At 33.9% G+C, this 26,569-nt stretch overlaps 2 protein-coding genes across 9 annotated transcripts; one reads left to right on the top strand and one right to left on the bottom strand.

Moving 5' to 3' along the window:
• Positions 1-282: 282 nt before the first annotated feature.
• On the bottom strand, positions 283-26,569 carry LOC141447764 (uncharacterized). 6 transcript variants are annotated; one of them, XM_074115569.1, is made up of 14 exons: positions 25,923-26,569; positions 25,606-25,824; positions 24,625-24,720; positions 24,274-24,414; positions 23,274-23,501; positions 23,078-23,185; positions 18,393-18,527; positions 18,095-18,301; positions 17,134-17,271; positions 16,970-17,050; positions 3,250-3,377; positions 1,965-2,035; positions 522-639; positions 283-445 (listed from the first exon to the last, which is right to left on the bottom strand). In XM_074115569.1, exons 1-14 carry the CDS (start codon positions 26,007-26,009, stop codon positions 325-327), a joined length of 1,878 nt encoding a protein of 625 aa, XP_073971670.1. In that variant the 5' UTR covers positions 26,010-26,569; the 3' UTR covers positions 283-324. The 6 variants fall into 6 exon arrangements, 4 of the variants coding, with proteins under 4 accessions (XP_073971670.1, XP_073971671.1, XP_073971672.1 ...); XM_074115570.1 differs by having other exon boundaries at positions 522-636; XR_012454566.1 differs by lacking the exon at positions 283-445 and adding an exon at positions 1,165-1,878 and having other exon boundaries at positions 25,923-26,568.
• Positions 679-10,892, top strand: LOC141447782 (leupaxin-like). 3 transcript variants are annotated; one of them, XM_074115625.1, is made up of 6 exons: positions 717-739; positions 5,229-5,311; positions 6,342-6,461; positions 6,555-6,728; positions 9,499-9,729; positions 10,690-10,892. In XM_074115625.1, exons 2-6 carry the CDS (start codon positions 5,309-5,311, stop codon positions 10,801-10,803), a joined length of 642 nt encoding a protein of 213 aa, XP_073971726.1. In that variant the 5' UTR covers positions 717-739; positions 5,229-5,308; the 3' UTR covers positions 10,804-10,892. The 3 variants fall into 3 exon arrangements, with proteins under 3 accessions (XP_073971729.1, XP_073971726.1, XP_073971727.1); XM_074115626.1 differs by having other exon boundaries at positions 722-739; positions 5,229-5,315; XM_074115628.1 differs by lacking the exon at positions 6,555-6,728 and having other exon boundaries at positions 679-739.

The following is a 26,569-nucleotide window of genomic DNA, read 5'->3' as shown; positions in this document are numbered from 1 at the left end:
ATAAAAATCCGTTCCTTACTTATTACCAATAAAACATTGTGATATATACCAGATATAAAGATAACTTTTCTCTACAATTTGGTATAAAATTCATTGAAATCTGATGCCTAAAAGTGGTTTGAATGTTGAACGTAATGAAAACCCCTAAAATTTAACCTTCTATATCTTGTCACCTATCATCATCAAAACACTGCGATTAATACCAGTTATAGAGCTATCTTTTCTCTACAATTTGGTAAAGAAATCATTGAAATCTGATCATTGCGTGAGTAAATATAAAGGTTTGAAATTTGAACATATATATTTGTTTATTACAAAGTTTTTTCAATTTTTTTCTTTCTTTAAAACATCTTCTTCCATAATCAAATCGCATAATAAATATTTACTAATATCCATTTCTTCCAAAACTGAATCTACAGTTCGTTGTAGAATAGTTTCAGATATTCTGTAAGGAAGGGTACTTTCTTAACATTGTTTACAGTATTTTATTAGTATTTATTGATTTAAGTAAACAACATTACCTTGTAACCACGTTCAAAATTCTTTTATCATAAAATTGACTATCATTTTTATATTTTCTAAATTCTTTCTTATATGTGTCTTCTTCATCTTTTGTAGATGAAATACTTCGATTTACTACTGAAAATAAGAAGCTGAATTCAAATTGAAAGAAGCAATAATATAGCTTTATCACTTTATATTATGGTATCAAAATATCAATTAAAAAGAGGACTTCAAGGTAAGCAGCAAATGTGTTTTAAATTAACTTAAGAAAAATATATCCACGATAAAATAATTACAATGATTGGGTGTGAAAAATTAAAACGCTTAATAATATTCATAAACTACTTTGTAAATAAGAAATTGATTGTTAACTATAAGGAGTATAAATATTTTCTTTGTGCTTAAAAGAGAATTTATTGAAATAGAGTTCAAGTTTCGAATTTGAATCCACGGGAAGTCAAAAAAAAAAAAATCTGTTAAAACGCAACTTTCTTATTTTTGGGGACATCGCCTTTCATCACCCATCCAGCGGCATTTTCTTTTATCTGTGAACATTCACTATAATGAATAATATAATCTAAAAAAATAGTAATATACATCCTATCTGCATCTATGTACCTACATTTACTTCTACACATCTAAACATATTTTACAACATACCGGTGGAAGATTGTCAATCTTTTTAATCCGTGTAAGCCGGTAGTACTCCAGCATCTCGTTCCTTCTGGATTCACCGATTTTTACGACCAGTCACTTTTAATTAGTAAATTGTACCACGGATCGAAATAAATATAAATGGAGAAGATAATGTGCTCGTTCCAGGATGCCTTTAATCACTTCTATAAAGCATCGAATAATTTCATTTTCTACGTGGACTCTCTATATTCTTTGCTGAGATCTTCTTTTTCTTCATTGCACTCTGTACATAAAGTATAAGACGTTTCACGGATCAGCCACTAAATGGTTGATTAGATCTCAACCTACTTAATGTTGTAAAACAAATTTTTTTTTATCCTTACAGGCTTACAGCTGTAACATTTGAATCATGATCGTTTGAGTGTTACTGGCATCCTTGCTTTGAAGTTATTGTAATCTACCTGCCATATTTTTCAAGACTTTCTTTGCGATTTTAGATCTTATTCCAGTAGCAGATAAAATATCCAGTTTTTTTTCAAATTAATGACAAACTTCTTTCTTTATTAGATTTTGCAAAAACGATCCGCACGGTTGCAGCTTTCAATTACGTGGGAGATAATAAAAAAAAAAACGAAATTTTGTTTAATGATGCCATTATATTATATATTATAACTTCCTGGAATACAGCTGACACGTAATACCACAAAATTTCTAGCATCTTTCCCTTTCGTTACATTTCTATTTCAAAAGAAAAAACGTTCTTGAAAGATTCTGGAATAATTTTATAATTTGAAACCAAGTGGCTAATAAATTAATAGATTTACCTTCTGGCATGTCGCTTTTTAGACATATTAATGCTACGTTCTTCTTGTCTGCACGTGTCTTGTCACATTTTCTAAAAAAATAATAATGTTATAAAGAAAATTGTATATTCAACCCAAGTATTTGTTTCTATGTGCTTAAATTTGTAGTAGAGCTAGCTAAGAAATATGAGTGTATTTGAAGGTTATAGCCGATTAGAATGAATGGAAGAAAATGATTAGAGAAGAATTACGGTGATTTTAATTTCGGTTAAGCTATAAGGATGGCAGGAATATAGAGTAATGATCCATCCATTAGTTGTAAGTTTGTATGTAAATAGTTGTATATAGTAGAGGGATGGGTAAATCTTAAGAATAGCTCCCCGGAGGTGTGGCCTAATTCGAAGTGATTCTGATTCGCTGTTACTATAGAACCCGCCATATTCAAATATAAATTTAAAACTATTTATTTTATATTTACACTTAAATCTAGCGGGTTATATGGTAACAGCGAATCAGAATCACTTCGAATTATTTATTTAGGATTGATATTTCTATTTAAACACCCCCTGATTTATTTATTTCTTAATGGGGGCGAAGCCCCCACACCCCCTGATTTTTTCTTAATGGGGGCTTCGCCCCCCATACCCCCCTCCTAACCTACCTAATCACCCTCAATTTTTTAATTTGTGTCACAAGATTCATTACAATAATTACACAGAACAACACAAAAGAAACTTACCTTATTCTGTGGAGTCCTTTTCCTGAGGAGGGTATACTTGTCGAACTCCTTCCAGAAAATCGAACAAAATTTTATAACATTCATTACTCCATCCTCACTCACACTACAATCATGCTTTAATTTAAAAAAAAACTGCAAATTTAAAACGCTCATACTCATAGTTACAAAAAAAAAAAGGCACCTCAAGTCACAAACAGGGCACTCGCGGGAACTATTAATACATTAAACAGGAAGCAGTTACTATGCAGTAAGTGTATTGCGCTTGCCCGCGAAACATAAGAGTTACGAAATTCGCACAATCCGAAACAGTTCATTGGCGGGAAGTAGTTTAAAATCTCACCGGTAGGTGCGCTGTACTTCCCACCCCCTAAAAATAAACAGGCCACAGCTCCGGGGAGCTATTCTTTAGATTAGCCGAGGGATGAATGTGTGAAGCGAATGTATTTATAAGTAAGAATGGAGAGTGAGTGATATTCTAGTGATAAGCACCTAGAAGATGCTGGCTGTATGGCGAAAGCCAATGCCAAAAAAAAAGTATTTATTGAAGTCATAAAAATGTAATCTTACTTAGGGTGACAATTTTTATACACAAGCTTATTCGAAGAAACTTGGATATCTACGGCAGGCGATTGAGCCGTTACGGGAATTCTGGAAGAAACTGTTGGTTTTCTTTCAGTCGGAAGTTTTGAGGCTTGCTGAAAAATAAACAAAAAATACTCAAATAAATCTATTAGATACGAGGGTCATTCAATAAGTAACGAGACAAATTATTATTGCTCAAAAACGGTTTATTGAATCAGTACAAAACTTTGGTTACTTTTCAACATAGTCCCCAGCAACACTTATACATTTGTCCCATCTTTCCGCTAATTTGTAAATGCCCTTGGCATAAAATTCTTTGGGTTGATCTCGAAGTCACTTTTGCACCTGATTTTTTACCTCTTCATTGGATCGAAAATGTATCCCTCGTAGACCATCTTTAAGGGGTCCAAACAGATGGAAGTCTGATGGGGCGAGGTCGGGGCTGTAGGGGGGATGTGGAAGGATCTCCCATCCCAGTTTCTGAAGTTTTTCTTTCGTCAGCTGTGCCGTATGTGGACGGGCGTTGTCATGAAGAAAAATCACGCCTTCAGTCAAGAGCCCACGGCGTTTCGTTCGAATTGCAGGCCTTATCTTGTTTTCCAGCATGTCACTGTAGTACTGGCTGTTGATTGTTCTTTGGCCTTCAAGAAAATCACAATAAATTGGCCCCTGAAAATCCCAGAATACTGTAAGCATGACTTTACCGGCAGATGGCTGGGTCCTGAATTTTTTCCGAATGGGAGAAGTCGTATGCTCCCACTCAAGGCTCTGTCGTTTTGACTCTGGCTCATAGTGGTGGATCCATGTTTCATCACACGTTACAATTCTTTTGAAAAAACCTTCTCCTTCAGTCGAATATCGATTTTTCAACTGTTGACTGATTTGAAGCCGGGTTTCTTTGTGAGCGTCCGTGAGTTGTCGGGGCACCCATCTCGCACAGGTTTTCTTGTACTGCAGCTTGTTGTGAATAATGTTATGGACAGTTCCAACACTCGCGTTTACTTTTTCACTTATCAGTTCAACGGTGATACGCCTATTGTCCCGAATCAATCCGAGATTCGAGAGATGAAGTCCCAACTTCGATCGGTCGTCCACTGCGTTGCTCGTCAGAAACTTTTGTACGGCCACTTTGAAACTGTTCTACCCATTTGTAAACGTTCGAACGATTCAAACAATTATCTCCGTACACTTTTAACATTCTTTTGTGGATTTTACTACCTTTCTCACCTTCCGCGACTAAAAATCTGATCACGGCACGTTGTTCTTCCACGGTGCAATTCTCGAGCGGACTCGCCATCGTTAACTGAGTAAATTTGAGGTTATGTTTACAAAATATAATTGAACAGCTGATCAGATGTCATCGCAAGGTTGCCAACTTTATGTCCTGAAAGTTTCATACGGATCAATTTAGCTGTTTTTGAGAAGTAATAATCTGTCTCGTTACTTATTGAATGACCCTCGTATAATACGTAACATTTTTTTTCATTTAAGTTTAAGCTGTGAATGAGATTTAAAAAAATCGGATTTTTTTTTTGACGAAAATAAAGATTTTTAATCTCCATAATATGGAAAAAAAAATCATTTAAACAGGATGTTGGCCCCCCTGTACAATATACATATAAGTTTTGCGGTTTTCTAAGGAAAACTCTAAAGAATTTTTTGTCTTTTCTCTTCCATTTCAATGCAGTAAGTATTGCGCCTGAGCAAATTCTCTATTTCCCAAAGAGAGAAAAGAAAGGATTTTACATAATGGAAAATTGCTCAAATATTCGAAAATTTATGAGTTAGAACCTTGACAGTCAATAGAGAAAATCTCTTCACGATAGATTTCAAATTTTGTTACTGGAAGCAAATAAATACTGCTTTATAATACATATAAAACATTATCACATTTTTCCCTAATGCTGTTTAATAATTTACCATATGTTTTGTAACATTAAATAATTAATTTAAAATAATCACAGAATAATGAAGGCAAAAATAGAAGGAGCTAGTAAGGATAGGACTTAGTAAAAATTCATCAGCACGCTGAAGCACCTAAACCATGGTATGTAAGTACTACGTATTAATTGATTAATCTAAACGTACCAAGTTTTACCAATAAATTTATGAATTACCCAAGTGTCGTCGCGTTTAAATGGTTAAGTAATTTATTTTTGTTTTATTTGATAGCATTATACTGAGGGCAATGGAAGGCGCCACAGTAGCCGAGCGGTTAGAGGCGAGACCTGTAAAGCTAATATGTATTGCTGGTTAGTGGGTTCGATTCCCGGTCTAGGCCTTGGATTTTATTTAATAGTTAATAAAAGAAGTTTACAATAAAGTATGTTTGCTAGTCGCCTCCGTCCACGGCACCTAATTGGTAGTTGGAGTTAAGCCCGCCTGAAAAAATAGGCAATTACTTTACTTGACTTACTGTGGGCAATGGAGACAGAGCCTTCTGTAAATGAGAGCGAAGAGGCTTGAAAAGAAAAATAATAGAGTAAATAGTTAGAAAACATTGGACACTTCATCTAAAATAGAACATTCCTTTAAGGCCTCCCATTTCACTAAAAGTAAAGTAATCGCCTATTTTTTCAGGCGGGGCTTAACGTCCAACTACCAAATTAGGTGTCGTGGACGGAGGCGACTAGCAAACATACTTTACTGTAAATTTCTTTTTATTAACCATTAAATAAAATCCAAGGCCCTAAGACCGGGAATCGAACCCAGTACCACAATACATATTAGCTTCGCAGGTCTCGCTTCTAACCGCTCGGCTACCGTGGCGCCTCCTATTTTACTAAAAGCAGAATACCAAAATATAAAAAAATTTCAATTCCAGTTGCATTTAGGGTGGAAATCGTAGTAAACATTTTCTCTTCAGTAAGGTTTCGTTTGTGGTGTTGTACGCTACACAGAGGGGGAATCATACTTAACTTTTTTCTGGATGTATTCAATTAACTTATCTATTTATTTAATTTTGTTTGTAGTTTACGCACAACAACATCTGAGTTCATCAGTTTTAGGAGCTTTTTTTCAGCATTATATTTTAACCTTAATTTGCTATTTTTTTTTTTTTTTTTTTTTCTAATAAGGGAACCAAAGGAAAACGCCCTCCAACCGAATCACAACAGTCTGATGCTGACGACCTATCAGTGTATGACAGAAGATCATTAGCAGAATGCTGTGTTTGTAGAAAATCAATATCAGGAATGGTGAGTACTTTTCCAGAAATTTTACTAATTTCCTCCTTCCCGTGAAACCCAAAAATAACCATCTCCTACAATTGATATATTTCACTAATTCAGATAGTACAAGCTTTAGGGAAAAATTGGCATCCGCATCACTTCATCTGTTTTAAATGCAAAGAACCAATATCTGGCTCAAAATTCAATTTACACGAAGGAAATCCATATTGTGAAAATGATTTTGCGCAATTATATTTGAAAAAATGCTTTGGCTGCGGACTACCAATAAGGGATGTAAGAATATTTGTTTTACTATCTTAGAGTTTTCTTTGTTTTTTAATTTTGTTTTTATAATATCTTATTACTATAGAAAGGTGAAAGTTCTCGGCTTTTGCATAAAGGTGGCGCTACTAGAGTTATGCTAATGTTTTTCAAACGTTTTGCAATGAAGTGCGCTAATGGTAAACTTTAGGGAATAGTTTTTTTGTTTTTATCTAAGAGATCATGGCAAAAGCTGCTTAAAATTACAAACTACAGCAATGAACATGGAGTAAATGCTTTATATCATACTTTACGATCAATGATCAAAACTGACGTGATATAGCGTATCTGAAGAAAGAATACGGTACATTTTACATCAAGAATTAAATACGAAAAGTTTTTTGTGCAAACCAGGGTGCAACACTTTTAGAAATTCTGACCAAAAAACCAATGAAAATTCTTCTATGCAAGTTTTCTAGTCCAACTGAATAAAGAAAAAAAAAAAAATCTTGGATAAATGGCTTGGAAGAGTAAAAAGTCTAATTTCAATCATCTTGCACTACCCAAAGCAGTTTTGTGGATTGCCTAAGGCTGGAAACATAGTGGATGCGGCGAGCAAAGCGACGATGATAGTGAAGAGTAAAGCGGCGAAAACAAACACAAAGTTAACAGTATGGGACCGCGCATAGTGGGGGAGCAAAGCGAAGATAGAGCAACGCTACCAAGAGAGGGAGAGTAGAGCAACGTGTTGTGATATGTTTGATTTCTTCGCTCTCATCGCGATCTGAGGATGCTTCCTTAGGCTGGAAACATAGTGGATGCGGCGAGCAAAGCGACGATGATAGCGAAGAGCAAAGCGGCAAAAACAAACACAAGTTAACCGTATGGGACCGCACATAGTGGAGGAGCAAAGCGAAGATAGAGCAACGCTACCAAGAGAGGGAGAGTAGAGCAACGTGTTGTGATATGTTTGATTTCTTCGCTCTCATCGCGATCTGAGGATGCTTCCTTAGGGTACGTTCACAACGGAGCTGTGAGTATAGATGATAGCAGAGATGATAACTGATAGAGTAAAATATAATCGCTGATTAGTGTGCACAACGGAGCTGTGATACATGCAACATGTCGAGTAGTGAAGAAGAGTTTTTATGTTCACCAGCAACGAAATGGTATATTTAAAAAAAAAAAGATGTAGAAAATATCATGTACATACCATAAATAAAAAAACGAAGTACTTTGGGCGAATTTCACTATTTATATAAGGAACTTTGAAATTATCCGGATCGTTTTTTTGAATATGTGAGGATGGGTCCAACCACATTTGACTAAATTTTAGAAAAAATAAGGTCAAAATTAAGAAAACGTAGGAAAAATTGTCATGGAAATCCTATAACTATAGAAGAAAAACTAGTGATAACTCTGAGGTAAGGTTATATTGAGGAAAAACAAATAAATACACATAAAAATAAATGTAAGCACGATTTAAAAAACAAAATATTGTTTAAAAGTAAATAATAAAATAATAACCAAAAATAATGAGTAAAGACAGCACTAAATAATTTTTCGACGTCCATTTTGAAGCTCCGATACTGGAGTTCAGCTAGCAGAAAAATGAAAAATTCAATTCTATCATCTATGCTCGTTTATACCAGCGAGTATGAGTCACTAGTCGAAGCTTCGTTGTGCACGCTCACATAAGAATGTACTAGGTTATTCTATAAGCGCTGATGCATCACTGCTATCATCTCCGCTATCATCTATGCTCACAGCTCCGTTGTGAACGTACCCTTAGGCTGGAAACATAGTGGATGCGGCGAGCAAAGCGACGATGATAGCGAAGAGCAAAGCGGCGAAAACAAACACAAGTTAACCGTATGGGACCGCGCATAGTGGGGGGAGCAAAGCGAAGATAGATTTAACGCTACCAAGAGAGGGAGAGTAGAGCAACGTATTGTGACGTTTGATTTCTTCGCTCTTATCGCGCTCAATTTTCTAGGTTAAAATGGATATTGCTGCATTTATTGGTGTAGTTTTTTTTTTTTTAAATAAACCTCCTGTGGGACCAAAAGGATCCTCTTCATCACAACCGATTTGTGTTGGATAAGAAATGGGACAGGATAACATTGAAATTCGTCCTTTTCTTGATTAACATGCCTTCAACACTCGCTAGTATGTAATTAAATGTTGAAATAGACATTCGAAAATACGCATGAAACTTGCTAGGATGCTCCCGAAGTTGTTTGGCACAAAGTGATGGAATTCACCAAGTTCATAACAAGGAACACTGCAGCCTCCTGCTTATAAGCTGCTGTAAATACTAAATTTTCAAGGAAGAGTTCTCGTATAGAAATAATTCCTCCATCATGTCTCGTCAAAAGGAGAAACGCGACTATACTCGGTCACTATGTGCATGCGACTCTTTGTTCGTTGCTCATCCGTCTCTTTGATCTGAAGCCGCTTTGCTCGCCGCTCCACTATGTTTCCAGCCTAAGGGATTTGAAGTAATAATTTATTAGTGCAACCAACGTAGTCTGCAGTTTCGATGCCTTCTTTCTTCCACTATTCCTATATCTTAAGAACTTTGAGCCTTGAATCAATTGAAAAGGCGATAGCAGCCATGTATCTATTCATTGGAAAAACATTAGGATAGAGTTCATTGGTCTAAAAGAGAACTAAGGAAATAAACAATTTTTTTATTTTTTAGAATAAAAAAACACAATACTTCACTGGCCGAGAATATTTCACCTTGTAGTTTTAGTGACAATTACTGAATTTTTGTTGTATTAATGATATCCCAATTTAGATTGTTATAATGGCAATGGGACAAAGTTGGCATACGGAACATTTTGTGTGCTGTGCTTGTGGCACTAAGCTGGCTCATCAAGCTTATTACGAACGAGAAGGAAATCCATTTTGTACAAATTGTTATGAAGATAAATTCTGCCCACGTTGTACACTGTGTAATAAACCGATTATAGACACAGCTGTTATGGCCTTAGGCAATTGTTGGCATCAAGAATGTTTTAAATGTAATGTAAGTAACAGTTATCTGGGAGAAAGAGAAATTACTTATTACGGTAAAAGGGAAGCGGATGAGAAATATTTTCTCGTGACTTTCTAGTACTTATTTCTTATTCCAAATGATTTTCTACTCACCATCCTTAATGGTTTCATCAAAAAATAGATTTTCTTTTAAATTATTTGGGGTGACCAAGTGTCGAGTGCAAAGTGGCTCATATCTCCGCCAGAATGAAAGTAATACCCCTATGTAACTTAAAACAAAACTTAAGAAACCCTGAGCTCGAAATCTCCCATATGCTCCTTTGAGAGGCTGCCTCTCTAGATTAAATCCTTCTCTATGTATAGGACTCAAAATTGTAGAAATCTCAAATAATGTTTAATATAAACTTCAAAACTTATATTAGCGTCGAAAATCTCAAAACTTGATTATTATTTTTAAATGATTTAAGGCGCGTCAACATCTAAGGTTATTGGCGCCCGGAGCTTTTTTTTTTCAGTGCACTGCCGGCCTCTGGACAGAGTGTTCTCTCGATACAGACAACACTGTCCATCACTGGGACATTGAACTGTAAGAAGCTCCTAGGAAGAGAAAATCTAAGGGTCAGTAAGCAGGTGGATTCGAACCCGGGGACCTCCAGTACTATACGCTAACCGCATAGCCAATCCCTTCCCTCAAAACTCGATAATCAGCACTATTTTGCAAGACTTCCTCTAACGAAGAATCAGAGAAAAGTGAAAAATCGCTGTTTCCAGCGAAAAGAAGTTGTTTTTTTTTTTTTTTAGAAAATTATTGATTATATTTTGGCCGTTAACATTTCAATCGAATTTGCCTACGGGTTTAAAGCTTAACTCTCTCTTCGATTTTTTACTTTTTTCCCCCGAAAACTAACAAGCGAAGAGTATTCAAAAAGTCAGAAAATTCTTTTTATATCCAAGAAAATAATAATTATATCAAAAATTTTCATTTTTCCAGAACTGTGATGACGTTATAAGCGATACAGCATTTGAACTTTACAAAGATAAAGCTGTATGCCTAGACTGTGCTAAGATACTTAAAAAGTTGAAAATTGATACCACACCATTTTAATTGACAAGTGTCCCACCTTACTCTGATAATAAGGAACTGATTGATAATTGTAAAAACGAAAAAAGTTAATAAAGATGTTTAAAAAGAAAGATTTATCTACTTAGAACATACTTATAAATTTACGTAGATAGAAATAGATTCTGCAGTCTTTCACAATAAAAACGTTTTTTATATTTCAACGATCAATATGTTTTCTATGATAAGAGTTCTACAAATATTAAGACTTTATTTTGGAAAATAGTTTGTTTTCAATTTTATTTAAAAATCCGACATAATTAGTTATAATCTACATAATAAAAAATAACTTAATAATAGTAATAAAGCGATGATTTTGCTCTAACTTTAACTGAAATGAATAATTTCCTTAGAAATTCGTGAAGTAATAATCTAAAAGTTGTGTTTCTGATTAGCCTTTCTTGAGGTACCACCATTTCATATACAGTGACTCCCATTAATATTGGGACAGTACATACAGAAGTTAAAAATTGACGAAAATTAAAAGTGGCACCCATTTATTCAAATTTTTATAAATTCATTTCATTTTATAATTACTATTAATTAAATAAAAACTATTTAAATAAGTACATAAAAATGTTTTGGTAGATTAAAAAAAATATATATAGGGTGAAGGGACCAGTAATTGACTGCTTAAGAAAAAATTCGAGTTTAAGGTAGAATAACTTCCGTTATTTTGGCTCCAGGTGTAGGTTGTAAAATTGTACCGCTCCAGTAGGATGTATTGTATTTTATTAATATTTTAAAAGCAGTAAATTCGATCTTTATGTCAACCAAAAATGATTTTTTTTGGAAGTATGTCAATGACCCAGTAATTGACATACCGAATTTTCGGTGGAACCAGTGTTTGACATTGAGTGGGACCAGTAATTGACATACAAATATATTCATGAAACGACATAAGGTATGCATTCAAAATCACTTTTAAATCTAAATAAATCACTTAAATCACCTAAATCACTTTTTCAATTGGATTTATAACAAAAATCGGTCTTATTCATAATTAATTAGTTTTTAAATAGGCAAACCTAAATAATCTAATATTTTTCAACATTACGCTATTTTATGCAGTTTTTGACGACCAACCCTTACACAACTGTCCTACTGGACAGTTTTAATTAAGTTCCCCAAGCCAAGACAGGTAATTTGAATAACAGCCCTTACTTTCAATAGTGCCAAGGAGATATTAGCTAACATACATGTTAGATCGTACACAATGTCTGTCGGCTCGCTTTTATCTCTTTCTCTCAACTCTTCCGCTCTCTTATCCTTTAGTTTCCGCTAAATATTTTGTTACTTAAACCTCTTTTTGGGATTTTTTTTTTGGTTCTCACTTTACCAAACTCTCTACTTCCGATTAGACTATGTGGTCACATCCTTGTTTTATCCATTCCGCCTATAACGTTGCTACTGATGGCATCTACGCGTCCTTGGGTTCGCTTTCTAGTGAACAAAATTTCTCCTACGCTTCCCTTCTTTTGGAGCGCTTCGCTAATATTTTCCACAATCTGTGCTGCCAGTGTCATTTGCTTCGAAACCAAACTATCTGAATGTAATTCATTCTTATTTTCTGCATCTAAACAGTATTTGATTGTTTATTATTACTGAGTTACCTCTTGGGCTCATTTATATATACACTGTGTGCACGTTAATCGCGTCCCGCCTCAGGTTGTAAGCATTCGCACTTACAACAGTAATAAATAAATGAAACATCAATGAAAAAAAAACTAGATTAAAAAGTAAGTAATGTGTAACATCACTAAGTCACCAACTTCTCCACTTATGTTTAATTTCGCACCTGGTACTTCTCTTGAGGGAGCTTCATTTTTCCCCTGGCCGTTTTATTTGATGGAATTCTATGGTTCAGCCATTTCCTCCCTTTCTTCTTTGGAATGTGGCAAGGACCCAAAACTGAGGGAGAATGAGAGATTTTCTAACTCCGATAAGTAGGCGTCGTTTTTATCATTCACGTTGGCCTCGTGAAACTGTTCGGCGATCTCGACTATTCCAGTTTGTTGTTCATACATTGTTGTTCTGTACAGAATAATCATTCTGCATGCCCTCTTGAAATAAGGCGTACATTTGCTAATTCATTAATTTAAACATATTTTGTTGGAAGTTTTACTATTTATTTTATGTTGCCGATTTTTATCAATGATTTTATTTTACAATGTATTGAATTTTTAATTATAATAAAATTTATCAACCTATCTTATCATTTTCCCTGGAAGTCAATCACTGGTTTAAAAAAAAAAAGCTGTAGGACTATTAATTGACATACATGTCAATTACCGGGCAGATTGCCGTTTCAAGGACCAGTGATTGACAGCCCCATTTTAATCCTCAATGCTTCTTATAATTAAAAAAAAAACTACATAAATGAAATCTACAAGTGATACTAATTATAACAGAACATTGATAACCACTCGAATATATGAACAAATAAACGAAAAATAAGAAAAAAGAAAAATTATTTTCTTATCAATCCTCCTTAGCAACGGCTTGTTTTTTCCTTGATTTTGAACTTTTAACACAAATAACCTTCCACTGATACCAAGGAACCTTCCAATAATTAATATTTTTCTGGAACTGCTGCCTAAAGGCTTCTCAATAACGAAATTGAAAGAATCACCACTAAAAACGGCTCATATCCCTTATAATACCAGTTTATATCTGGTATGTCAATTACTGGTGCCCAGTCAATTACTGGTCCCTTCACCCTAATAATAAGTGCAAATTCTACCTCTCATAAGTATTGGGACACTATTATAATTTATAGTTTGTCCAAGGTTTTGCCCGAATATCTATACAATTTGTAAATATATACCTTAAGCATATATTCAATATGAAATTAATAATAAACTAATTAAATTAGTTTATATAAAACTAATTAAATTAGTTTATATAAATCAAGCCACGTATAACATGTCGCGCAAAAATACAAATACAACGATTGAACAAAGAAAAATTGTAATTTCTTTGCACAAAGACAATAAAAAGTGTTAGAGAGACGGAAAAACTGATCGGACCTAAAACATCTACTGCGTGGAACATCATTCAGCGTTACCAAAAAGAAAAAGAATTGTTTCAACCCCACAAAAAGGCCGTCCTCGACTGCTCTCTGAGAGAGAGCAGCGTTATATATTAAAAGAATTAGAAAAGATCACCGACTTAGTGCTCCAAAACTTCTATGTGAAATTTTTGACATGTTCAGAGAGCAAAAATGGAGCAGAGTTCCAAACTGTTCGGAGAGTGCTAAGAAAACTCGACTATCATGGTAGAGTAGCCTGGAAGAATCCTTTTGTCAGTAAGATAAATCGTGCTAAGAGAGTGAAATTTGCCGAAAAATGTTTTAATGTAAATAGTGAATTTTGGAATGATATACTCTAGCGATGAATCAAAATTTAATATTTTTTAGCCAGATGGAAGGGATATGGTCTGGAGGAAAACGAATGCTGAACTCGAAAAGAAGAATTTACAGCCAACTTTAAAGAGTTTTAAAGCTGCACCACCGGGTGGAGGTGGGTCAGTTATGGTTTGGGGCTAGATGTCCGCATCAGGATTTGGAGAATTAATGTTTGTTGATGGAGTGATGGACAAAATGGTTTATAGTAATATATTAAAAAATAATTTGAAAAAAAATGCCCAAAAATTGGGTATTTTAGGGTCTCTTAAATTCTACCAAGAGAACGACCCCAAACCTACGGCTTGGGTGATACGTCAGTGACTGTTATATAATTGCCCAAAAGTATTCCAAACCTCTCCGCAGTCTCCAGGTCTTAATCCCATTGAAGATTTATGGCAATATTTAGCCAGTGCTTTAAGTAAACGAGTAATATCTAACAAAAATGAATTAAAACGATGTTTCCTGGAAGAATGGGAAAAAAACACCACCTGAATTAACCAAAAACTTGTTTCACCTATGCCTGATCGTTTGAGAGCTATTGTAAGTCAAAAAGCAATTATTAAATTATTACCAACCAATTATTAAATAGTAGGAGATTTTAAATATTGAACATTTAAACTCTAGCACTTCTGGTGTCCCAATATTTTTGAGAGCCTTATTTCACACTTTTTCAAAAAGTGCTACCTAACAGTTTGGAATTTCATCGATTTATACTTATATATAATTTGTACAGATGTTGCTGTTATTTAAAAAAAAAAAATTCCAAACTTTTGTATGTTGTTTTCATTTTCCTTTTAAATCATTTTGTAATAGGTGTCCCAATATTAATGGGAGTCACTGTAAGTAATATATTGAATAATTTAAAGTAAAGAAAAAATCTCACGATGTCAGAAATCATTCTCTTATATTAATTATCATCAAAAGTTCGAATTCTAATTAATCGCTTACAACAGTTACCGGCTCACTAAAAATGAAATCCCATAATTTTAGAGGAATCGCGACAAACCAATGTTCTCTAAAAATAGAAACAAAATTGATTGCTCAAAACAAGTGCGGTTTTTCTATTGTATTTAGCTTTCCTGGAGGACTGGAAAAATAAAGAAATGAACAGCCAGCCACATTGTTTTAAGTGAAACTGCCGGAAAAATGAAACTCTCCCAAGTTACGACATTTTGGACAATCCATTTAATATTATTATACTCTACAGAGGCTATAAAATTTGTCCAAGATCTTGGCATATCTACGGGACTAAAAAACACTTGAACTGACACGTTCCAGCACTCATAGTTACCACATATACAAGTAGTTACTGTATACAACAACATTTGTGTCGAGCTTATGCCATTTACATTTACTGCTGCACTCTAGTTTATCTTTGCCACCAGGCTGTGTTGCATTCGCACACTTATATTGGGACTAAGTATAATGATATCATCTCGTCACCGTTAATTAGAATTAATAAAAAAAAATTAAAATAAAAAATATATTTACTCATTTAAACGTGAACTATAATCTGCGCTTCGAAGAACCAGACTTCAGTTTTACAGATGAATAATAACTTAGTTCTAAGTATGTCACTTTAAAAATAATCACAAAAAACTAGGAAAACTTTTTCAATTAAGCAGTAAGTTTTAAGTTTCAAATAAGCCGATTATGAAAAGAAAACATTCAATCGGTTCGCTGACTGCTCACGTGAAATGAAATATTACATTTTTCGATTTGATTCATGTCGTCCTCAGACAAACAGATCTATTTTGACTCCGATCTCTCTATATTTGATCGATCATTATTGGTGCTATTTTGGTTTAAAACGGCACCTGCAATGTATGTCTGAGACGAGATTTGTGTTCCATAATTTTTATGGGGGTGTACGGTAGAGGGAAGTTACTACTTCCATTTTTCTTAGGCAAAACTGAAAACTGTTAGGTAATTAAGTTCAGTTGATCTGAACAAGGGTAGGATTCTTGGCTATATTAAGAAGCTAAGGTCGCTATACATTTCTATTGGAATCAGAATCACTGAATCTTAAGTGGATGAGATCTGGATTCGTGACTAAGATTCATTTAATAGGATGAAAAATAAATGCCAGTTTCAGTCGTTATACATTTATTCTGCCGAGCTTTCGACCTAGGGACTAGGTCTTCTTCAGGGCTAGTTTACAAAGTAATATTTTACAATACAGGGTTGGTGTGTGTTCTGTCTCGTCTGTTCATGGACTAAGTGTGTTCGATTGGCTTTCGTCTTTTAATTGCTGTTAATTATTTTTGGTGACTGATTCATAGTTTCAATAGGAGATGCCAGTTTCAGTCGTTACACTCAGTCCATGAACAGACAAGACAGAAGACACACCAACCCTGTAATGTAAAATATTAACTTTGTAAACTAGCCCTGAAGATGACCTAGTCCTTAGGTCGAAAGCTCGGCAGAATAAATGTATAACGACTGAAACTGGCATTTATTTTTCATCCTATTGAAACTATGAATCAGTCACCAAAAATAATTAACAGCAAGATTCTTTTAGTTGTTATTTTCTTGCTGGGCTTTCGCAAGGGCGAATAATAATGTCGCCACTTAACCTCTGAAACACTTACTCGTATCTTGCAGTTTTCGGCCAACCGGATCGCTTAGTTATATTTGACTTTCCGATTCATTAATAAATTTAGAATAATCAAAACTTAAATCTTCAAAAAGTTGGATAGTTTAATCATTTAAAATAGAATTAAGAAATACTAATTAATTCTTTACTTGATCTATAGAAATTGCTTGGTCAAATGTGGGGTTTACATCAATTCGTAGATCATCATTACACAGAGAATCATCATCAGTCTAGAAAAGATAAAACAAAATAATGATGAAATCACGAAATAAAAAATACTAAAATTAAAACTTTTCCTTCTTCAAAAACTTACTTCATTTAGATCTGTCATTTCTACCATCGTCTTGATTTCATTTTCATCTACCACTTTATCACGTTTTCTTACATTTAATTTAGAACTTTTATTTGCTGCCAAATATTGCAGCTTATCAACAGCTGTGTTTGCAGTAATCTGAAATAGTATTTGTTGTTCATTCTTTTTGGTGACTGATTCATAGTTCCAATAGGATGAAAAAATAATTGCCATTTCAGTCGAGTAAAATTTATTTTGCCGAGCTTTCGACCTAGGGACTAGGTCTTCTTCAGGGATAGTTTACAAAGTAATATTTTTAAATTACAAGGTTGGTGTGTCTTCTGACTTGTCAGTCCATGAACAGACAAAACAAAACAGACAAAACCTAGTCCCTAGGTCGAAAGCTCGGCAAAATAAATTTTACTCGACTGAAATGGCAATTATTTTTTCATCCTACTGAAATAGTATATTTCAAGTTGCGCAACTATTTTCCTGAACTCATAATTTGGATCCTCAAAGTTGGGACAATTATCAGTGAAAATCTAATGATCCGAGATTATCCGGGGATAGCGTGCCTTTTGCTTTTTGCCATGCTTATTTTTATATTGTAAGCTTCTTAAAAAGGATGTTACAAAATTTGCATAATTCCCGTGCGCAGACCCTGATAAATTTGCCGAAACATCGGTAAAAAAAAAGAAGAAGTTTGCTTGAATTAATGACCGACTCCTCTCTTCTCAATGCCCAAAAAACAATTTTTTTATTAATGTTTATAAATAATAAAATAGTTTATATTAAAATACTATAGAAGAGTTTCTTGAAGAAACAGTTTTGTAGATTATATGATTTAAAATACATGCCTTACGTCGAAATTGAGGATTCATCTTTTAACTTCGCTACAGAAATGTACATATGTCTACTTATTCCCGCAACTACGTATAGCCAACTAGATAAACTATGCACAAAAATAAAAGAGGTTTTTTACCTTAGTTCCAATTGGATGTTTCTGTCCAAATTTAGATTTGGCCAAACTTGCTGCTTTATTCAACCAAGAATTTTTACTTGAATACATCCATAAATCATTTTTCACTTTTTTCTTCTCACCTTTAACCTTTGCTTTACGTGTTGGTTGTTTGACTTTTACCAAATCTACCATTGAATCCATGATATTTTCTGAGAGATCCACAATATCCTATAATTATTATTAATTTTTCAGATTGATGAAGAATTAAGTGGGCAAATTAAAAAACAGTAATACAAATATATAAAATATTAATACTAACATCGGCAACTTTCTTTGAATCTAGTCCGAATGCTGCTTTGAATTTGTATGTAAGATCACAGATACATATAAAGAATTCATTGAAAAGATTGAATGGAGATTCAACTGTGATAGTAGGCAAATGTTTTTCTATAACCTGTAACGTAATTTCGAATTATTTTCTCTAGTAAAATAACAAAAAAGAAAACACGAATTTGCTATTTCTAAAAATACTTAAAAGATTTTATAACAATCATTAGATTTCAATTGAAAATTTGAAACGAATGTGTCACATTGAAATGTCAGGAATTACATTAATCCAAATTTCGGAAATATTAGTAGCTCAGTTGGTTTGGTGAGCCGCATTCGAACAAAAGAATATCTATTTTTTAAAATTATGATCAATTTATTCTTTTCTAATTATTTATTTTCTGCAGTGTACATCCTCTATAACCTTTAAAAGTAAAGAAAATTTTTTTTTTTTTTTTTTGGCGCATCAACAGCTGAGGTCATTAGCGCCCGGAGCTTTTTCCAGTGCACTGCCGGCCTCCGGACAGTGTTCTCTCGTTACAGACAACACTGTCCATCACCGGACAGTGAGCTGTAAGAAGCTCCTAGGAAGAGAAAATCTAAGGGTCAGCTGCTGGATTCGAACCCGGGACCTCCGCGTGGGAGTCCAGTATGCTAACCTCATAGCTAATCCCTTCCCTAAAAATTATTTTAAAAATTACAAAATAAATCATGTGTAAACACTAGTCTCGATTTAAATCGATTAAAATAATGATAAATAATGAAAGTAAAAAATAAGCATTACATGTATAAACTGCAATTAGGGGGAGAGGAAATTAACAAATATAGGCAGTTCTGGAATTGTAAACATTCCACTATGATTCGCTAATTGGTACATACAGTGGGTAAAAAAAGTATTCATACACTAAGTTTTTTTACTTTATCTACTGAACTTTTGTTTCTAGGATGACTACTTGTTTAGCACTGAAATCGAAGATAGTAACAATGAATTTAATGCTCTCATTAAAAAAGTAGAAAAATCATTTATCGTATGTAAAATAAGTATTCATACACTCAGTCTGAATGTTATAATTAAGGAACAGATTTTTATGTATTTAAAAATACCAAATATTTAATTAAAATATTTTCTGGAATATTTAAGTAAAATGGACATTTTTTTTTATGAAAATGGAATTTTTTTTGGGGGGGGGGCAAGTTATAATTATTTATACAAGAAAATAACATTTTTACAATTTATAATAATTTATTAGGAACAAAATTATTTGTTTTTACAAGTTATAATGATTTATACAACAAAGAACATTTTTACTATTTATAAAAAGATGTGTTAAATTTTCAATTTTGAAAACTTCACTCTTCGAAATTGTTTGCAACCACATGAAATTTCAAATGTTGGAACGTAAAGTGACGACGATCTGGGCGTAAGATCTGGGACTTGTAACGACTAAAAGATCGTTCAACATCTACAGATGTTATAGGTGCCTTGTTGAAAGAAGTTATCTCGTTGGTTGTATAGGGTGCACGATGTTCTGAGGTGACTTCTGTTCCACTGATAATATCAGAAATCTGGCAGATGGTCTCCCACCCTTTGTTCTTGCTCAGTACTTCTACCAGTTTTGATCTGATCAGATCTCCCTTACTCCCAGGTATTCCTTCCACCTTTTCGACGACTTTTTTAACGTTGGACACGTTTTCTGTCAGTCGAACATTTTGGGACTCAACTTGGGTAATGGCTTGTGCAAGAAATACGCAATTGTCAGAAATGAATGCAAGGTCGTTCCTTAAATTAGGTTTCTCGAATAAAGACTTGGCTGTATTTATCGCTACTGCTTCGTCTTCGAGATGTGAAAGGACATTCTTGATTTTATTGTAGATTTCATAGTAATACTGAGCTGCTTCCAGCCAAGTACCCTGTAAAATCTTTGACTATGAAATAAAACTAAAGGAAAGGGAAGGGTGGGGACGCCACCAACACTCAGAATACCTTCACTTATGCAATAACAAATATATTTGGTATATTTACAATTTTAAACTCATATTCAAAACGGATCATGATCCAAATACATAAAACTGAATTAATTAGACTTACAGGTTTTTTGACTTAATTGGGCTGACAAGTTTTCTGACTTAATTGGGCTGACAAGTTTTCTGACTTAATTACACTGTCAGGTTTTCTGACTTAATTAGACCGACAGGTTTTCTGACTTAATTAGACTTATTATAACACTCACAAATTGATTTATCACAAGACGACAAAAGTACATCGTTCAACCGGGCGGCTAAAGGGTTGTCCAGTTCTTGGCGAAAACAGTTCCAGCCAGACCGACGCTAAAAACCTGGCAATGGCGGACACACAGACATAATCAGTTGGCACCCCTACTCTCTTGAGATGCCCAAGGGCAACTAAACTGCTGCCTTGCACTGGTCACCATCCCCACCACGTCCAAACAACCAATGCTGCCAACGGACAATTGTCGCTCAAAGAAAATTCTGGTCAAGGGGGGCCGCAACTCCTTGTGAGGATCCAACATACCCCATCTTGTCAATATTGGTTCTGGTGGAAGGCACAAGTCTGGATAGAGATCTTTTAGCATTTTAATGCGACTTGGTGCTTTTAAGAACACTTTTTTAACCGAGGAGATTAAGGAATCTACGTCACTGAACAAAGATCGGACAGTTTCTGCTACTCGATGCAAGGCATGAGCAATACACGTCACATGAATTATCTTAGGATAAAATACCTGAATAGATTGCCCAGCCTTGACCATGTTGGGGGCAGCATCAGAGAGAAACAAAAGAACTTTTTCGTTCAAAACTCCACTGGGCCATAGGATATGCATTGAGGCATCGAAGAATCGTGAAATGGTGGAATGATTGCATTTTTCGAGAACCTCACAGTACAAAAGGAATGGCTTTGAATCCACATCAGCATCACTGTCAAGTTTTCCAATAACTGCATTGGCAATATACCTGCCCTCAACGTCAGTGGTTTCATCAATTGACACCCAAATCGGTCCATCTTTGATATGTTCTCGAATTTTGGTTAGTGTATCTTTATAGATATCATCCAGGTAGTTTTTCCGCAGAGTGCTCTCGTCAGCCATTTTTTTTCCCAATATAGGTCTCTAAGAATCCTTTGAAATGAGGATTTTTAAGTTTGTGGAAAGGGATATCTGCTCTAACCAAAGCCCGACACAGATCTGTACTCAGATGGTATGATGGAGATGTAAGGAAGGCTTGATAGGACGTCCTCTCTTTCTTTATGTTTTTATTCTCTATGTGCGATCCGGTGGCAATATGTTGGGTGACTTGGGAACGTTGAGAGCAAGAAACGCGCTTGTCACAAGCTGTGCAGTACAAAATGTCTCCATCACTTCGAAAAAGTTCTGCTGGAAACTCGCGAAGATATTTAGTAAACAGTTGTTTGTTTGAGGCCGATGTTCGTGGCATTTCACCCAAAAAATAATACACTAAGTGACCGAACGAAATGAATTGGACACTTCAACGAACGAGCTGAAAGAACAGACAACGTCAGATAACTTCAAAGAACTAACAAGTGCCCGTCACTGTTTAGCAGCATTCTGTGTAAATTACAATAACCATTGTACCCACTGTGATTCACAGCCCTACAGTCTGTGGTTCACAGTTCCTGTCAACCACCTCCCAATTATGAAAATATGCCCAAAATGAAAAATATGAAAAAATATGTACATATTTTGATTAAATATGTAGAAATATTTATTTATTTTAATCAAATATGTATAAATATGCGATAACATCCAAATATGTGGAAATATGTGAAATAAAAGTAGACTCAAACGGCTTAAAAAGTGTCAGTATGAATTAAAACTGTCCGGTAGGACAGTTGTATAAGGGTTGATCGTCAAAAACTGCACGAAAAAGCGTAACGTTGAAAAACACCCAACTTTGACAATTTTTTTCTCTTTTTCTATAAAAGATAAAATTCCCAAATTTTCTTTAAAATAAAGGGCAAACCCTCCTTTATAACTGTATACTTCTAGTTGAAAAACGTCTGTAAATTGCCTAGAAAAAAAATATGTAAATACATACGAATCCGTTCCCTAGTTATAATTAACGCAAAACTAAAGACCTAATATTTTGTAAGCAATCCCTTTGCATTTGTTATTGCCTGAAGCCTCCTTGGCATAGATTCCACCTGGTTTGGTGTCTGGAGATGTGATTTCTGCCCATGATTTTATTAAATTGGTTATGAGCTCTTCTCTGGAAAAACTTTTCAATTTTCTAATTATCCCTGAGTGTATAAATATTTATTTTGCATACAATAAATTATTTTTCTGTTCAGTAGATAAAGTAAAAAAACTTAGTGTATGAATACTTTTTGTATGTATTTCTTTATTGTTTTATCGACACTTGGGAGAATAGAATGGATTTATGGTAGAATATAGTTTAAATATAAGAATAGAATGGATTTATGTTAGAATATAGTAGTTCAAATCATGAACATACATCCCATGGAGGCTCGCCCCAGATCTTTTTTATTAAGAAAAAAAGTAAAAGAAGAGGATAATTTAATCGATTCCTGCTCCAGATGGTAAGACTGAACTGATTGCTCTTTTTTTTTGTATTAAATGGATATCAAGAAACTATAATTAATGCAGTTTTTAAATTTTTTTTTATTTCTTCACTAACACTAACCTGAAGAGTCTGGACACAAGCTTGATGTCCTAATGCAATCTTTTGAGTTAACAATTCCCTGGGAGCTGATTTCTGCTTATCTTTCAACAGCTTATCAATTTCATTTATCTTAAATAAAACAAATTGTTTTTTAGAGCAACATAGACAAAAAAAATTATTAAATTTTTTTTAATTATTAAACTTAAGTAAAACTTACATTACATTGCACTCTATACAGATAATTTCTTTTAAATCTAGCCGAAAATTCACTAGATCTTTGTCTTATACGATCATGATCCTCTTTTTCAGACATTACAGGGCCCTGGACAATTAATTTATGAATTTTTTGCAATGTTGATCTCATCTTTGAACGAAATGCTTCTACTTTTCTTAAATCGAACTCCATTGCCAATTGGTCACACTCTTGGAGACTAGAGCTATTAGACTTTAAAAGATAAAAATTTAACATAAATATATTATTTAAAAAATATATGTTTTTGTAAAAAGCAGAATCCAAAAAATATGACGATTTTTTAGTAAATATTTCAAAAATGAAAAGTGGTAAATTGTAATAGGTAAACCACAAAGTAAATCACAATAACGTTTTATTATACTGGAAAGAAGTGGGAATATTAAGATAGTTTTAAATAAAATAAAAAAAAAAATTTTAACCAAAATACAAGTTTTGTGGTGAATGGGGTAAAATGTTTTACCTAATTGTAAATACATAAGTTAATGTAGTTGTACAGTACAGTCAACTCGCAGGAAATTTAGTCCTAATATTTTGATAACATGATTACCATTATTATTTGTCTTGTGGAAGGAGATCAGGCTCTAGCTATTCAAAGCAAAAATCTAAGTTCGAACTTGAAGTTTAACATGAAGTAGGCCAAAAAGCTTAGGCCATCGCGAGCCAAATAGCTGTTGTGGCACTGCTGCAAGTTCCCCTCTATTTGATTAGAATTACTCTGGAAAGGATTTCTACTTAAGTATGAAAGTATACGTTGATGGATCACTTAATGAGGCATTACACACACACATACGTGCAATTCTGGAACCTAGACACATACCTGTGGTCTACAAGTACGTCATCGAAGATTCGGGGCGGCCAATTAAAGAAAGAGAACGGTAATTTGCCCCAACATCTTTCCCAGAGAATCTTTACCGTTCAAAAGATACCTAATAATAAAACTATTAGCTAAAAAATGTTAACTAACATTTGTGGGAGGGCCAATGACACGTTCTGGATCGGAATCATATTCATTTTGAGTCTCTCTATTAGGTGATGTATTTCTCGGGAACATAACTTTCCATTTTTCTCTATCTTCATTTTGAACGACGTTATATCCAATATTTTCCTGCAAAAATAATTTGGTTTTAGTGTCAGAAAATTATTACTTATCCTGCTGGATTCATCTGGGTTTAGGTGAGTATACTTGGGTTTGCCTGGTTTTTGCTGTGTTAAACCTAGGATTAGCAAGGTTCAGCTGAGAAGAGAACCTCTTGATTGTTATAAAAAAAAAAAAAAAAAAAAACATTCTCTGGTCATGGCTATGATAAAAACTTACATTTGCAGAAGTAGGACGATGATTGGATGCCTCATTCGGAAATGATTCCATGAGCTCTTCAGGATCATAGTTATGTTTAAATTGTTGGCAACTTAACTGCAAAAAAAAATTGTTAAATTTATAAATAATTAAAAAGTGTCCAAAATTTAATGAGTAAGCTATGATGTGTTTTTTTAAAATTTCATAGCACTGCATTCGAAGTAATAATAATTAAATAATCTTTGAATCTCATTTACGATGCGAACCACGTTTGTTTTTGTATGCTAGAGTGCTTCAAATAGTTGATGTACTCATCAAAGTATGGTCTTAGACCACTCCGATTTTATCTTACATCATCCGCATACAGTTAAAAAGGTCCAAGAATGGGACAAGGGGAAGAATTTGATCCACCTTTCCGTTTTCAGCGATAGAAAAACAGCCATGAGAAGGAGTTTTATCCTTCTTAAAAGAAGAAACCACATTTTCTAAAAATATAAAGCCTCCAAGAGGATGCTCTACGTTCTCAAAGAAAGCAAGGCTCTCTGATCATATTTCTTATTTTATTTTTTTCCCCTGCCAGATTCAATGTTGAGAATGAACTAGTCTTCCAGAAACATTTTGGAATATCACCTGTCCTTATATACCACTTTTCGAGTTTAAGATGTTTCTTGTGAATCATCTAATTGTTTTAAGGCCCGGTCCTTTTATAACCACAGCTTTTCTAAAATACTTTCTTCTTGTTTCTTGCTATATACTTCTATAAAACCTACACTGTGCGTTATCGAACTTTTTAATGAGTTCTTACCTCTAAATGAGCCTTTCTCAACACATTCCAAAATTTTTTAACGTCAAATACTCTAGCTCCATAGGCTGTTACATGAGCCGCTGAGAGAATGATGCTCATGTCCCGAGTAATGCCCAAACATGCTAGTCATTAAAGACCACAGTTACACTAAATTATTTATTTATTTTTAAATTTAATATGTTTCTATTGATTCTTACGTTTTCAGTCTTAGGTGTAGGCAAATTGCAAGTGGCTTGTAAACAAGCTGCACAATGACCAAGCGATCTATTTTTACCTAAATGTTTCAAGTATGAAATTTTTCTCTCTTCTTCAACTTTCTTAGCAAGAAATAATTCCCATTTCTTTTTTTCAAGATCATCTCTTCTTCTTCTCTGCACACTTTTGTATATAGATGTAAAGTCACTACGTGAGATGAACTATAATAACAAAGTTAACAAAAATAAATAAATAAATAAATAAGGCCCATATTATATGAATTTTTTATTAAGTAATAAACAGTAGAATTAAAACTCACTTTAAAATCAATGTCTGCAGTTACTTCGGAGGAATTCTGTTTAATGTCATTTTGTTCATCACAGGAACCATTGTTTACCATATGCATGAATGAAAAACACTATTTAATTTGTATACCTTTTTTATATTAAAAGCTATAAGCGTAATTTCCCAAATACCTACGCTAAATGATACAGCCTAAACGCATTTTTATACTATAAACAGTTATAACCATATGCAGATGCCACTCCCACAATTATGCAGCTGATTTGTTTATTGGTAACTAAGATGGTGACGGACACCTAACGTGTGGATTTGTATACGGTGTGCAATTAAAATTGTGACTTTCACATGTTCCTTTAAACAAAAACTTTTTTTTTTCCTTTAACTGAACTTCCATCATTCTTCCAATTTTTAAATAACTTATTTTTAAAAATAATGACAAGTATTTGGTTGGCCATTTTTGTAGTTCAAAGTGTTATAAAATTTAAGACAGTTATTAACTTTAATGTGCCAATGCAATGAATTTTTGTTTTATTTTTAACTTTCGTATTGACGAAGTTCCATTGAAAGATGACTTCATTTTACAAATTAAGTTTATCAACATTTAGTTAAATATTTTGAACAATACTTTCAACCATCAACAATGAGCTGATGTAAGTTGTTAGA

This window comes from Rhodnius prolixus, unplaced genomic scaffold (genome assembly GCF_049639745.1).
Source record: "Rhodnius prolixus isolate KJV_2025 unplaced genomic scaffold, Rpr scaffold_13, whole genome shotgun sequence".
Taxonomy (NCBI): domain Eukaryota; kingdom Metazoa; phylum Arthropoda; class Insecta; order Hemiptera; family Reduviidae; genus Rhodnius; species Rhodnius prolixus.
The sequence above is the reverse complement of the archived record's forward strand: the minus strand, read 5'-3'. Positions and strand labels throughout refer to the sequence as shown.

What these genes read in the sequence shown, in the direction of transcription:
- LOC141447782 (XM_074115625.1), top strand. An exon ending in GCGGACTACCAATAAGGGAT is followed by an intron (nt 6,729 to 9,498) that starts GTAAGAATATTT and finishes ATCCCAATTTAG; the next exon opens with ATTGTTATAATGGCAATGGG. An exon ending in AAGAATGTTTTAAATGTAAT is followed by an intron (nt 9,730 to 10,689) that starts GTAAGTAACAGT and finishes TCATTTTTCCAG; the next exon opens with AACTGTGATGACGTTATAAG.
- LOC141447764 (XM_074115569.1), bottom strand. Translation starts at nt 26,009, where the DNA reads ATGCATATGGTAAACAATGGTTCCTGTGATGAACAAAATGACATTAAA. An exon ending in ATTCAAAGAAAGTTGCCGAT is followed by an intron (nt 18,302 to 18,392) that starts GTTAGTATTAAT and finishes TAATAATTATAG; the next exon opens with GATATTGTGGATCTCTCAGA. An exon ending in AAAAAGCGACATGCCAGAAG is followed by an intron (nt 640 to 1,964) that starts GTAAATCTATTA and finishes TCTTATTTTCAG; the next exon opens with TAGTAAATCGAAGTATTTCA.